At 46.3% G+C, this 13,929-nt stretch overlaps 2 protein-coding genes across 2 annotated transcripts in view; one reads left to right on the top strand and one right to left on the bottom strand.

Annotated features, from left to right (window-relative positions):
* Positions 1 to 5,489, top strand: part of ALX4 (ALX homeobox 4) — a 39,455-nt gene extending 33,966 nt beyond the window's left edge. The window contains exon 4 of the mRNA XM_017742248.1: positions 47 to 5,489. Coding sequence (XP_017597737.1) covers positions 47 to 370 — 324 coding nt within the window. The 3' untranslated portion in view covers positions 371 to 5,489. The remainder of the gene's footprint in view (positions 1 to 46) is intronic.
* Positions 5,490 to 13,010: 7,521 nt separating this feature from the next.
* Positions 13,011 to 13,929, bottom strand: part of EXT2 (exostosin glycosyltransferase 2) — a 70,630-nt gene continuing 69,711 nt past the window's right edge. The window contains exon 14 of the mRNA XM_008639394.2: positions 13,011 to 13,446. Coding sequence (XP_008637616.1) covers positions 13,308 to 13,446 — 139 coding nt within the window. The 3' untranslated portion in view covers positions 13,011 to 13,307. The remainder of the gene's footprint in view (positions 13,447 to 13,929) is intronic.

Below are 13,929 nucleotides of genomic sequence, written 5' to 3'. Positions count from 1 at the left end.
CGTGCCCTGCACGGGGCAGCCCTGACGCTTCTTTTCCCACCCCCAGATCCAGAACCCCTCCTGGATTGGCAACAATGGAGCCGCCTCCCCTGTGCCTGCCTGCGTCGTCCCCTGCGAGACGGTGCCCTCCTGCATGTCCCCCCATGCTCACCCCCATGCGGCCGGCGGCGTCTCCGAGTTCCTTGGAGTCTCCGCGCCCGGCAGCCACGTGGGACAGACTCACATGGGTGGCCTCTTCGGCACAGCCGGGATGAGCCCCAGCCTCAATGGCTACGAGCTGAACAGCGAGCCGGACCGCAAGACCTCCAGCATCGCTGCCCTGAGGATGAAAGCAAAGGAGCACAGCGCCGCGATCTCCTGGGCGACATGACAGGGCTGCAGCCCAGTGCCCGCGAGACACGGAGAGAGCGCATGGGGACAGCCCAAAACATCCATCCGCTTGGACTCCAGACAGCAGTTGCCTCCTCGGGGATCTGAATGCAGCACTTTTAGCTACCCTAGGCATATAAAGTACATATGTTAATGTAAGTGGAGTGTTTCCAGCATGAACGTGGCAGCTCCCGGCTTCCTGGGATCAGGCAGAGAGAGGGAGGCTGTGGAGCAGCACCTCTTCCATCAAGATCTGGGATGGGATGCATCCCTTCTCACTGCCACCTCCCCAATAACCTGGGCATTTTTTCTTCCTGCTATTTTTTCTGACACCAGATCTGCCTTGCCAAAGAGCAAGAGCCCACCGGCCTTTCAGCAGCTTGTCCCATCCCACACCTGCCCCCACACGCACTCACACGCACACATTCTGCCCTGGGCAGGGCACTGGATGGGGACTCTGGCACCAGCAAAGAGACATTTCTCACACTGCTAACATCGTTTTAGCAGGAGCTGCAACTTCCCACAGCTGAGCGGGGACCAAGGCTAGGAAGATAACCAAAGCTAGAGAAAAAGGCAACATTAGCCCACCCTTCTACCTTGCTCCCTCTCCATCTCGTACTCCGAGGTGAAGCACAGAGAGGCCTGTGAAGGGGATGCCCCTCTGCCCACCATGGCTCGTTGTTATCACACTGAGAGTCTTTGCCAGCCCTCTGGTGATCCAGACTGACATACACCCCAGCAGACAAAAGCTTCCCAGCATGGCTCACTGCCCCAGGGAGTGCCTGGGCTTTGCTTTCCCTCGTCATGGTCTATATTGAGGCTCACAAGCATGGTGGTACAGGAAAAGGTTTCCTCTGGCTTTCACTGGGTCGGGAATTACTAACCTCAATTTAGAGACAGCAGCTCTGGCAGGAAAGCACAATTGCTATGTAAATCCACAAGTCCCCAGAAAGACTGCTCTAAGAAAGAGCTCAAGCCCTCGCACACAGCCACAGCGGCACAAGGCCACCAGATTCCTCATACACTTCATTGTGGGGTCAGACATGTGCAATGACAGGCTCCCCTCAGCCCTCCACCCCAGTGCCCTGTTCCACACAATGGCTGTGAGCATCTCTGCACAGGGGACAGCAAAGGGAACAGGCTGGGAAGGGGCTCAAGGGAGGATGAGGTGATGCTGCCCATCTCCAGCCACCTCAGATCCTCTTCACTTTGCAGAGGAAACAGGAGAGACCAAAACTTCCCTGGTTTGTCCAAACCAATGTGCCTCTCTGCTTTTCCCTCCCAGTGCTCTTACCTGCACAGAGCTGTTAAATAAGATCTCCTTTTCAAGGCTAAACATATTACAAGTTTCTCAATGATCATAGTGCTTGGAATAACTTTGGAACATCCTTTTACCCTGCTGAAATAGCGCCAAGGAGAAGCTGGAAGCCAGCTGAGCACTACCACCCACACAGTGTGGCTATGCAGGCTGGGCTTGAGCTGGGGTAGCCATCTGAGATTCGCAAGGGAGCTATGGGATACTACTCCCATAAAAACTGGTTTGTCACCCTGCCCTCTTTCCTCATGCTCAGCGTTAGGTGATCTTGTAGTTTAAGGTACAGGAATATCTAGTGGTCTTGGAAAAGATTCCAAATAAGCTACAATCAAATGTCAGGCTTCAGGTTAATGAGCCATACAAGTATTTCCATAGTGCCTAGACTGTCATACATGACCTTAATGATACACCATTGCTAGGTCAAAAATACTATATTTACTGGAATAAGAAAACACCAGTAATACTCTTTCTTTTCTCTCCTCAGAAATGCTAAGAGATGCCTTCCCTGCTATGCACGGGGAGCCAGCATGCATTTCACTACACCATCTGCATAAGCAGGGCCTCTCCCATCACAAGCAGCCAGGATTTACATCCCAGCCTAAACATTCAGCTGAGGCCTCGGGCATGGTAGCTTAGATGCTGAAAGTGATGCTGATCACTGAACCAGGCAGGATCATGCTGACCAGTTGGAGGTGTATACCCCACTGGGTACCCCAGAAGCCACTGAGCTTCCCAACCACTGAGGGACTGGTGGCAGGAGGCAATTTGTCTATCAGATTTTGTGCAGGCAGCTGAGCACAACATTGAGAGCCTTTTCCCAGGTACACTGGGGATCTTGATGCTTCCCACTGTCAGCAGGCAATCTGTGGAGGGCTGCTGCCTGAACGGACCAGTACCATTGCTGACAAGGCAAACTAGCAACAAGCAGAGCTGAGGAGAGGGCAGTGGGGCAGGCAGGCATATGGGGACAGGTCTCACTTAGCCTCCAAGTTCTGAAGGCAGCTCCAGTGGAGGGCTGTATCTATTCAAGAGCTTAGCTGCATTCCCTACTGAAGTTAAAGGGTAGCTTTTCCTCACAGCTTCCACAGGGCCAGTATTTCATCTGAGCTGTTTAACAGCCCAGTGGATTAAGTGCTGTATCCCTGTCTTGTTAGAGAGAGAGAGGAGAGTCTCCTGGCAGCAGACTTGGCATTTAGAGAAGCTTGGCCCCCACTTTCTCTCACCTTAAAATTCATGTGGAAAGCACATGTTGGACTCAGTCTAATTTAAACACCACTGCGTGTGCCCAGCCCTCAGCCTGCCTGAAAACACCATGAGGCAAGGGAATGTTGTTCCCTGGACCTCCTTCTGCAGGGCTCCCTTCCCACCTCCAGCTGCAGGCAGCCCCACTGCTCATTGCGCTCTGCCTCTCCTCTCCGGGTGCTGCTGCCATTCTGGCACAGTCCCTTGCACCCACACTTGTGGGTAATGCTGGAAGGAGTGCCCCTCCCAAATCTTCAAAAGCAGTTGTTCTGGTAGTTTTTAAGCTACATGCATATGTATTTACACACATTTTTAAAATTAATTTAAAAGGGTTTTTAAAACTAGCTGTTAAATTAACATGAAAAACTGTATAAATATATATATATACTTGTATATATATATATATGTATCTTAACCTAGCCAGCCTGCAGCTACTGCATTTCTTAAGGGTCACAGGGTCAGTGCTGTTCTTGCAATCTCAAGTTACTACAATGATACCTTTTTTAATTATTATTATTGTTATTTTAATACCTTTCAACTCTATTTATGACTTTCTTCTCTATTTATTTCTTATTTAGTATTTTACTCCTGTCTATACATTGAGTCACAATTCCCTGGCTTGGACTTGCCTTCAAAGCTGCAAGCTTTGTCCCCATCCACCACCAAAATGTCTCAGAAGCGTCAGCCGTCCCAACACCTGCCATGCCCACAGTGGCATCCTCACCCAGCTGCTCCCTCCAGCCTCATGGAGGTAGCAAAATGTTTCTCCCAAGCAGTCCTGGCCCTGGCTATGCAGCAGGTATCCTACAAGGGGGCTGCCTTATGTTGCCCGTGGTTGGGAACCCCAGAGATGTCCCAGAGCTTTAAGACCAGGAGGATGCAAATAGTGAGAGCAGCATGGGTTCCTGGCACTGGCTTAAAAGTGTTTGGGCACCACTCGCTGCCAAGTACTCGCAGGCACTTCTTGCCTACAAGCAGTAGTTAGTGCTTTGGTAGCAATTGCAAACCATTGGGGAACCAGGCTCGGGCTTGCTGGGCCCTGCAGGGTCCAAACTCTAAGGGCTGTGCCTCAACAAGCTCCTGGAGAGGGGCCAGGTCAGCCCCCTGGCACGTCACCTACCGCCAGCAGTGCCGCCCGCCCGCCCGCGCTCCCAGCGGGCTCTCCAGCCAGGCTCCGGCTGCCTCCTCCGGAAGATGCTGCCCGGTTCAGGTCCCACCGCCCCAGCACCTACCTGGGCAGAGCCTACAGGGAGGAAGACCAAGACAGAGAGAAAAAAAGAGAACCACCCTCCCTCTCCTCTAAAGCCCACGGCAGAGCGTGAGCCGGCGTCCATCCCTGCCGGAACGCGCATCCCTGCCGGATCACATGTCCTTGCCGGACCACACCTGGCCCGAGCCGTGAGCGTGGGGAGGGTGCTAGGGAAGGCCACACGCGGTGACAATGTGTCACACGTGAGGTCGCAGAGCTGCAGCACACGTGGCTTCACCTGCCCCATCAGCCGAGGGGACCAGGCGTACCGCGTGTGCTGCCGAGCAGGGCTGCCTGCTGGCTCCCTCCTGCAGTGGAGCTGTTTTGGGGTGGGGAGGCGCGTTCCCCTGATTCCCAGAGTACACTCAGACTGGGCAGCACGTTGTAAAACGCTCTCCAAACAAACTAAGGCAAAAAGGTAGTTTCTTGGAAAAGGATTGAAAAATAATCAAGCAGAGGCAGAGCCCCGTGTTTATTTTGCTGCTCTGACTGACACAGCAAAAAGCAAACAGACCGAGGGAGAAATTAAACCCAAATGGGAAGGGGGTGGAATCGGATGGAAAGTCATTCAGCCCTTTGCAGTTTCCCGAAGGGAGCGGGGAGGAGGCGAGGGAGCAGCCTTATACCCCCTTAACTCTTTGCTGGTAACATGGTTCCCCACTCCCCCACATAGCTAGGTAGGTAGGTAGAGCTAGGACTTTTATACTACTGATTTTGAAGGACAGTTTTCAATGTATAATAATATATCAGTTTAGGTGTGCAGTGTTTGAACGAGAGACTGGGAGAAAGAAAGAAAACAAACCTCAATCAATATTATTGTTTTTTGTTGTAAAATATTGTAACCTTGTATAAACGCTACCTTTTTTTTTTTTTTTTCTCTTTAGCTTGATGGCCTGGGGTAGAACATATAAAAAAAATAAAAAGTTTTAAAAATGTTCAGGAAAAAAAAGAATAAAAAAAATCATTTAAAATGTTGCCACGTGAGGTTTGTGCCATGCAATGTTATTGCCTATGCAACCATGTATTACCAGTTCATTACAGTGGAATATTAAAAAAGAACAAACAGTCTTGCAGCTTGATTCTTTTTAACTTTTTTTGAAGTAAGTTATTGCACTTGCAACTATTTTTTTTTTTTTTTGGGAGGTGAAGGGCTGGAATTTCCAGTCACCAATTTTTGTTTTTCCAGGTTTTGAAAGGAGTGGCATCACTGGGAAGGTCCCTGCTTCCCACCCACCCTGGCCAAGGGGGCACAAACACTGTTGTTGTTGTTTTGGTTTGCAATAAACTCCTTCTCTTCTCTCCTCTCAACTGCAATCTGGCTGGTTTGTTCCTGACTCATGACAGATGAAATGTGATCAGAGGGGCCTCCAAAATCTCACGTTAATTGAAGCTGGCAAAAAATACTAACACTGCCCTTTTGAACTGCTGATGCAGTCCAGAATGGATTAGCCAGGGGTAGATTCACAACAGGTGGCAGCTCACGGGCTGCTGCCTCTCCCAGTACAAAGAGATGGTTAAGAGCCAGCAGCCAGGCACTGGGGCATCCTGCCAGCCGGCTCCCGGCTAACGGGGCCTCTCTGCCTCTGGGAGTGCCTTTGGCATCGCTTGGCATCTGCACTAGCCAGCACAGAGGGCACCCTGGCCACAGGGAAGAGAGCAGGATGGTCTCCTTTGCTTACTGCTCTGGAGCTGCTGCTTCCAGCAGAGCTTAAGCCTCACAGGGCTCCTGCAGGTCTCCCAGCCCTTCTCAGGCAGTCCTTAGTGAGGCAGCAGGTAACCACAGCTGGCACAGGGAGAAGCTGACTTGGCAACAAGAGGCCACAGAACTGGGGACCCTCAGCTCTCCAGCTCCCTGTGCTGTGGCACCACCCCTTTTCCGCAGCACAGTCATGCTTGGGACACCAAGCACAAGGTCTCCTGAAGCCCAAGGAGATGACATCTGGGGCTGGCAGTGTTTCCCATATTCCCACAGGCCATCACACTCCCTCCCCTCCTAACTCCTAACTTTAGCAGAGGTGTCCAAGCCTCATCCACCCTCTCCTCCTCTGTGGCTTTGCAGGGTTTTGCAGAGGTGCCTGCCTGCAGCCAGAAGCCGCTCATTAGGCTGTGGGGCAGACTGAGCCCTCTCAGTTTCACTTGTCGCCACACAAAGGGAAGGGTTTGTCTCGGCCCCAGCAGTTCCTAGAGCACAGCTCTTGTCCCACTGTGCAGGAAATCTGGGTTCTGTGAGGGCCCTTTCTGTTGCTTGCACTCCATCAATAAACTCAGATGCAAACCTGTTTCCTTCTGACTGCACAGACCCACCAGCACTGGGACCAGTAAGAGTTCAAGTCCCTATACCCAGATGCTGGGTGAACTGGGAAGGGCCCTTCTTGTTCTGGCAGAACTGAGAAGGTGCCCAGCGGCTGCCAGCAACCCGCCAAGACCCATAGAGTCCCTCTGGCCTTTCCATCAGTTGTCTGGGAGCATCAGCTTGCTTCAGATGGTGCATGGCTGTTTTCTATCTCACAAAGAAATGGATAATGCAGGTGCTGTTGCAAGCTTATCCATTCCTCTCACTTGTAGGAGAAAAATTCCTTCCCTCCCCAAGCACTCAAAGCCAGATTCTCCAGATGTTGGCAGAGTTCAGAGTGTTGAGAGCCTAAAGCCAGTTTCAGTAACATCCTGCTTGTATGGGTTTACATCAGAAATTGCTCCTGGCCTGAATGATGCCAAAGAACTAAAAAGTGGCAGGACCCAGATTAGAAATGTGCATTTTTTTTCTTGAAGCCACACTTTCTTAGAGGAGTTACAGGAGTTATTTAAAACACATGGAAAAATTTCTCTCTGGGAGATGTGGCTACAGCTCCTAGGTTAATGCGTTCCTTCTCTGCTGGAGAATACGACTTTGAGGCAGGGCAAAGTTTGGGCAGTTTAAATGAAAAACAATTTTTTTATTCCTGTAAACTAAACAGATTTTCCTTTTTTCTTCCTCTTTTTAAAAGCAGGTTATTAACCTTTAAGCAGATGGATGTTCAATAATCTTCTCATTGGCAAGGAAGGTAACAGCCATGCAAGGTGCATCTACTTACAGCCAGCTGGAGCCCACATGTAAAGGTGTTGCATTTAATCTGAGACAAACAAGTGTTTATTATTTGTGAAAGGATCTTCCACTTTCTCTTGCTTTTCAGTTCGTAACTTACTCACAGGGCAAAGACAGATGCTCTGAGTTAGCAATCTGCTCCTTTTGCTGTAGCCTTGCTGAATTCCCGGATCTCATTTTACGGTCCTTTCTCCTTCAAACCTTTTCCCCTCCCTGTTTGTATGAAGTGTGGCAAAGGAGTTATTGTTCCTGTCAGTCCTCAGCTGAAGGCACCTGGCACTAACTGTGCCCAGCACCCAGCTGAGACCCAGCCCTCACTTTCAAAGAGAGGTTTCACAAAAGAAGGACCTGTAAGTTTACAAACAGCCAGTCAAGCAGGTGAGAAACAGTGGTTTTCTTGAGTGTATGGCACATATACACATGGACACATGGGAGGGAACACAGCCTGTGGCTTGAGAAGCTCAGGTATCTTTCCAAGGCATTATGAGCTTATCTCTTGGATGAGCATGAGATGTTCACACAGAGCAGCTGCATATCCATAAGTGGCACTTTGCTCAGTCAGTCCCAAGCTTTGGCTTTTAGTTTTACAGGTCCCCATCACTGCACGGAATGGAGGGGAGGGGCTAGAAGAGATAAGCTTCATCCTTAAAAGCACAGGGTGCAACAGAAACCACACCTCATAATGACACATGGAAAACCTCATGTGGGTCCGCATATCCCAAGTTCTTCATGTCTTCATTGGTCAAATGGTCCAGCTTTGACCTTTGTCCAGCCCGCCCTCAGCTGAAATTTAGGTTAAAAATCTAATAGATGTGGCTTAATAATTAGACTGGTATTTTCTTAGTCACAACATCCCCCCTGCGTAAAGTCTGGTACTGAGCACTGATGCAAGTTTATAGACCTAATAAAATCATAACCCAGTTGCCCTGATCTCTGTCCATAGCCACTACAGAGTTGTCATGCTTGTCTGGAGCAGGAGCACTTCCTGTTTATGCAAGTAAACAGGCATTTAGCGTGACTAAAGGAAATTTGAAGGACAATTACTGGATCCTTTTCCAGACAAATGAAGACAGCAAACAGGCAACCTTGCAGGAAGAACCTTTGAGCAGCACTGTTTTCAGTCGGAAAACTCCCTTCGTGCTGCTAGCTCCAAGCCAGTCCACTTAATTGCCTCGATTGTCCCTGTTATCCTTTAATGGGAAACATAACTCACTTTCAAAGCAACCACAAGAAGCTGCAGACAGGGGAATCCTGAAGATCAGCAGAGGTGGGACTGCATTACAGCCATTTCCATCAGGCTGAAATTACACAGAGTGCACCAGGAATGTCTCGAAATGGCTTCAAGCCAGGGCCTGCTGAAGCCTGCTGATTCCTAAAGTCAAGGCTAACAGTCCTCTGCCTTGGTATGAGGAACCCAAAACTCCAAACAAACAACAATTCAGACAAAAGTGTAGCTGCTCTGCTAAATCCCAGGCTTGGGATACCGGTGGTGAATCCCGTTTTTACCCACACATCTCCGAAGGGTATCCGACTGCCTCTCTCTGTTTTCTTATCTGCAGCTGCAGGTAAGAGGCTGATCTTACCCACACAGGAGAACCCTGAAGCTCAATTTCTTGCACTTAGATACAGGAGTGGCAGGCATCATAAAAAGAACTTACACCATCCTACAGGCACTCCCAACAGCATGAGATACAACTTAAGGACCTATGACTCAGTAGTAGAGCAAAAGTGTTCTACCTGAATTTTCTGCTAAGCAAATGCTATCTCTGTCACATGCCAATTTTAGCAAGAGGTTTGAAGTGACCACTTGCTCATGGGATAACTCGCAGATCCTACAAAGTATTGTGTTTGACATTGTGTGGCAGGTTTTGACAGAAATTATTATTTTCAGCCTAAAAATTGAAATGAAAAGGCAGTATAGGTGGAATAGTGGCCAGGATTTGCTCTGCTCTTTCCAGCTCTTCAGGATCAGACTGAAGTTAGCAACTGGACCAACTGGAGGCTCATTTTCTAGCATAGACTTAATCAAACACAAGTTTGCAGAATTTCTCTTTCTTGATTCACGTAAATGAATGAGAATATCCACGACTACAAGAACTACACATAGTTTACATTTTAGTTTACAAAAGAACATACTTTGCAGCAGTCATAGTAAAATTGAAATATGCAAATCTTCAAAAAGAAAAATGAAAAAATTCATACTCACTCTGTCTGATCTCTGGCTAGGGCATTTAATATCCATTTTCTCATTGGCACCATCGATTTTAGTTTTTCTTCCATGTATCATGCTTCAATTGTGAGAGCAGCTTCCATGTAAGAAGGCTGGACAGATTTATGCAGTACCCATTAACCATTCTGAGATCTTTTCTGATCAAAAGATGCTCTACCTGTGAGAAGTACCCAAGGTATCAGACATTTATTATGGAGGGCACTCATACCAAATCTTGGAGGTATATTTACATTAAAATTGCCCACCTGAATCCATTTTCATGTGTCTCAGGATAGCATCTTCCTAGAATGCTCAACACTCACCAATACAGCCTAAAAGCAAAATGAGTCAGAAGTACTGAGCATCACTTAAATCCCACCTACAATTATTTTGACATCTGTGTCTCCAAGGTCCTTGAGTTTAAAAGGCCCTTGAATGGATAATTAACAGGGATAAACTTGTTGCTAGAGTAAAGCATATTTGAACCACACCACCAGAAGCATTATGGATGGCAGGAGGTTCCAGAGCAGGAGCTGGAGATGGAAGGAGAGAGTAATTTGGAACATTAGGGCCTGAATTTTCACATCCTGTAATAAGATGGAGCGGTGAGGAAGGAAAAACTCATGCATTGTAGGAAGAGTTGATGATGCTAAAAATGTATCCTTAGGACTCCCCACGCCTGGCAGGGCAGGCCCTGCAGCACATCCTCCCTTGCTATGCACAAGCAGCAAGGTGTGCCATGCACACGCTGCCCTTTTGGGGCATGATCCACAGGGACTATGCTGCAGTGCTTCTGGAAACAAAAAGCTGCCACCACATTGGATTCCACAATCTCAGTGACTCAGCCAAAGCTCTCTTCTCAAAAGCACAGTTATTTAACATCTGCTGTATCTCTTTGCAAAAAAAAAAAAAAAAATCTGTTCCATATTTCTCCAAGATAAACGCTATTGTCAAATCTTGGCAGAAAATTAAAGTAACAACTACACTCCCCAAAAAGGTGACTGGGATGAATTCATGCAGAGAAAACTTCTGTTTTCAAGACAACCATCAAACTCCAGTTATGGGAAAGACAAAATATTGACAGATCTTTCCAAAGTGCATTGTGGATATTCAAGTTTAACACAGATTTATGTAGTAAAAAAGCTTGCCACTGAAATTCTCCCTTCTGAATTAATTCATGTTTCCTTGTGCCACTCCAGAAGTGAAATACAACAAACACTCATTTGATTTTAATTTTTAATATACAATTATTAAGCTTTTTTGGGTATCATATATACAATGAAAAGTTAAAAATGGTCTTAATTTAAAGATTGACAATAAAACCATTCCAAATCGGACATAGAATTACATCTTACCTTTACAGATTTTGCATCAAGAACATCACAATCATAAATGCAGAGGGCAAGTAGGCAATTTTACAATTTTTCTTTATGGTCAATTGTCCAATTTTCTCCACAGCTCTAAACAGACACAAATGGGGTTGTAAACGAGCTAGCCCTATAAAAGCAACTGTAAAAGGCCAAAGGATAAAACATGATTGTTAGGGGTCACTGGACGTTTTGTGTCAGGGGAAACTACTCAGATGCTCCTGAATGCAGACACAAGGACCTGTTACCTTTTTACTGACTGGAGATTATAGCTCAGCTTAGCAGGGCAGGTTTGGTTGTCTACATCTAAAAATATTCAACCAACTATTTCAAATCCGTAGTGTCTTTTACAACTCTGTGCAAAACAAACTTACTGAGAAAGAATCAAGAAATCACAGCAGCTTCACAACTCTGTAAAGAAGGTGTTATAACTCAGTTAAACTGCTAGGGCCTGCCAAGCTGAGATCAGCTCCAAAAGGACAGCCAAAACTGAAGTGACTACTGCACTGTCACAGCTACCCTTTTAAAGCAAACATGCTGGTATCTCCTGATGCTCAACCACCAGGACATAAATCAACAGAGAGATTCAATAAGAAGGTTCATGTTAATGAACCTGAAAGGCTGCAAAGGAGAAATAATGAGTAGCAAACCTTCCTCTCTCTTGTGATAGCCACTGTTCAGACAGCAGTTGTCACTGCAACAGCTATCCTTTTAGCTCCCATAGCAACTCAGGAATGAAACAAAGAGTGCAGCAAAAAACATTTACTAGTAATTAAACACTCCCAGAGAGTCGGATGATACAGTTTACAGGCACATCCCAGGGAGGTTATGAAGTGAAGCATCCCCTCAGAGCTATTGTTCCAATATGATTCTCATTCACAGCACATCCACTGCATTGGGCAATAAGATAAGTCTTAGTGGGGGTGAGACAAATAGGAGCAGATGTTTCCTGTTTCTAGCCTGACTTTCATTTGGTTTCTGTCATTGCTGCGTATCCAGCTTAGGAGAGGGGGTGAACTGTGATGTCTAACACTTGTCCTATTGTTTGGGGTTTGGCAAATCTGAGGAATAAGGTTGCTTGCACTGTAACAGAAAAACAGCCCATCAAGTAGAATGTGTCTGTAACCAGCAGCAACAGAGGTTTCAAAAGACAGTGAAATCACACTTACCTAGTAACAGACATTTTATCAGTGGAGCTAGAAAAAAGATTGCTTTCTCAGCCCAATTTAGGACCCTCATTAATATTGAAAGACAAGAGTAACAGTCCAGGCAACTTTATTTCTAATTTTGTTGCGTGTAGTTTTCTCATTCAGGTTCTTTTCAGTACAGAGAAACTATTCAAATGCTCCTAAGAAATGTAAATCTTCTCCAAAAGACTTCCTAAGCTGTATGTTCCAGCCTGTGGCAATGGGTTCCTTTAATTACAAGCAAAGACACAACCATTTTTCCAACAATGGTAATTTACAGGAGTTTGTAATTGTGCATCAACAGTGTCTTATACATACACATTTGCCTGCACATTGAAGCTGAAACTGGGAATTCCTGCAAATATAGGTGTTTTATAAATTAGTACGCTTCTTGCTGAAGAGGATTCAGATGGGAAAAAACTTATTTCATACTTCTTCCCTATGGAGGGCTACAATGTAAAACTGTAACCTGATTGCTGGTTTGATAATGAGAATAAAAAATGTAAGAAGACTAAAGACAAATCATTTTCGGCATAATACAACTAGTTCTGATACAGAGTCAGAGTCTTCTGCATGAGTGCAGCAGAAAACCTGAGATTTTTGCAGGAGGTGCAGCAATTGCAGTTCTGTCCTGCAGGTCTCTGCTTTGAAGGAGACTATCCTCCCGGCTGCTGTGTCTCCATCTCCATCAAAATAATTTAAGTAACACAAAATGCTTTGCTCTTTAAACTAGGTGAAAGCAGACAGATTTTTGTTGGTGATGTTGTAAAAAAATAAACATTTGTCTCACATTACAGAAGAAAATATTTCTTACACAGTTACTTAAGAAAACAGTTAAAGCTCAAAAGACAGAGGCCCACCAGCCACAGAGGAAATAAACTCCTCCCAAAAGAGAACAGCTCTACATTGCAGACAGTTGCTTGGAATGGATGGATGCTCACTAACCAGAGAGCCTGCAGCACACTTGATAGAAGAGCTCAGTCATGCCAGTCAGACCACAAAGAGCAAGATTCTGTTTTATTCTTCCAGGCACATAGCCTCCTTTGGACAAAAGTGTGTTTGACATTTTTGGGAGAACCCACAAATAGACTCAATCCTCTGTGAGCAACAGAGAAGCAGTTGTCCAGATTTCAATTACAACTTTGTGTAATGTAAAAGGAAGACAAGATTAATTCCCATCTCCCTCAGATGCAACCCACTCTCTAGCGATTTTTGTCTCCAGGGCCTTAATACTCCTCATAGCACCTTTTCAGCTGTCGTGTTCCTCATTGAGGTTTGTCTCACTCCTTACAAGCTGCCAATATTGGGAAAGCTCTTCAGTTTCTCAGGAAAGTCATCTTTGTACAGGACGGGGTCAGCACGATGCTCCACCACTTTGAGAGGCATGGTCCCAAAGACAGAGGCAAACTTATTGATGCATTCAGATCTGGAGAAAAGGAAAGCAGTATAATTAAGAACTCCAACAACTGGGCTGGCTACCAACTCCCACACCAAAATAACTGGTAGAAACCTTCCCTCTTGCAATTGGAAGCATTTCAGCCATGCTGGCTACTAATAAATAAAAAGAGAAACTCACTGCAGAGAGAACAGAAAAGAAGCTGATGTTCTTTGATTTATCCATTTAATCACAGAGACGAGCAAGGGGATGCTGGCAGCAGCACATGTGCACATGGAGGTCAAAGCTTCCCTTCTCCCTCCCCCTAGAATTCCAGTCATTCTTAAAGCAATGTACATGCTGTAAACCAGAACAGATTAACTGCCAACATGTCTCTTAAAGGGCCACTGTTGGGTCAATTTCATTTATAACGAAGGTTTTGCAAAAACCAAGGCTTTGTGAAAACAGAGTTCTAAATAAAAAGTCTGTCTTTTTTCAGGCTTCTTCAGAAGCTCTATCTTTTCCCAAAAAAAA

This window comes from Corvus brachyrhynchos, unplaced genomic scaffold (genome assembly GCF_000691975.1).
Source record: "Corvus brachyrhynchos isolate BGI_N302 unplaced genomic scaffold, ASM69197v1 scaffold115, whole genome shotgun sequence".
NCBI lineage: Eukaryota > Metazoa > Chordata > Aves > Passeriformes > Corvidae > Corvus > Corvus brachyrhynchos.
Note: the sequence above shows the minus strand (reverse complement) of the source record. Positions and strands in the feature narration are given on the sequence as shown.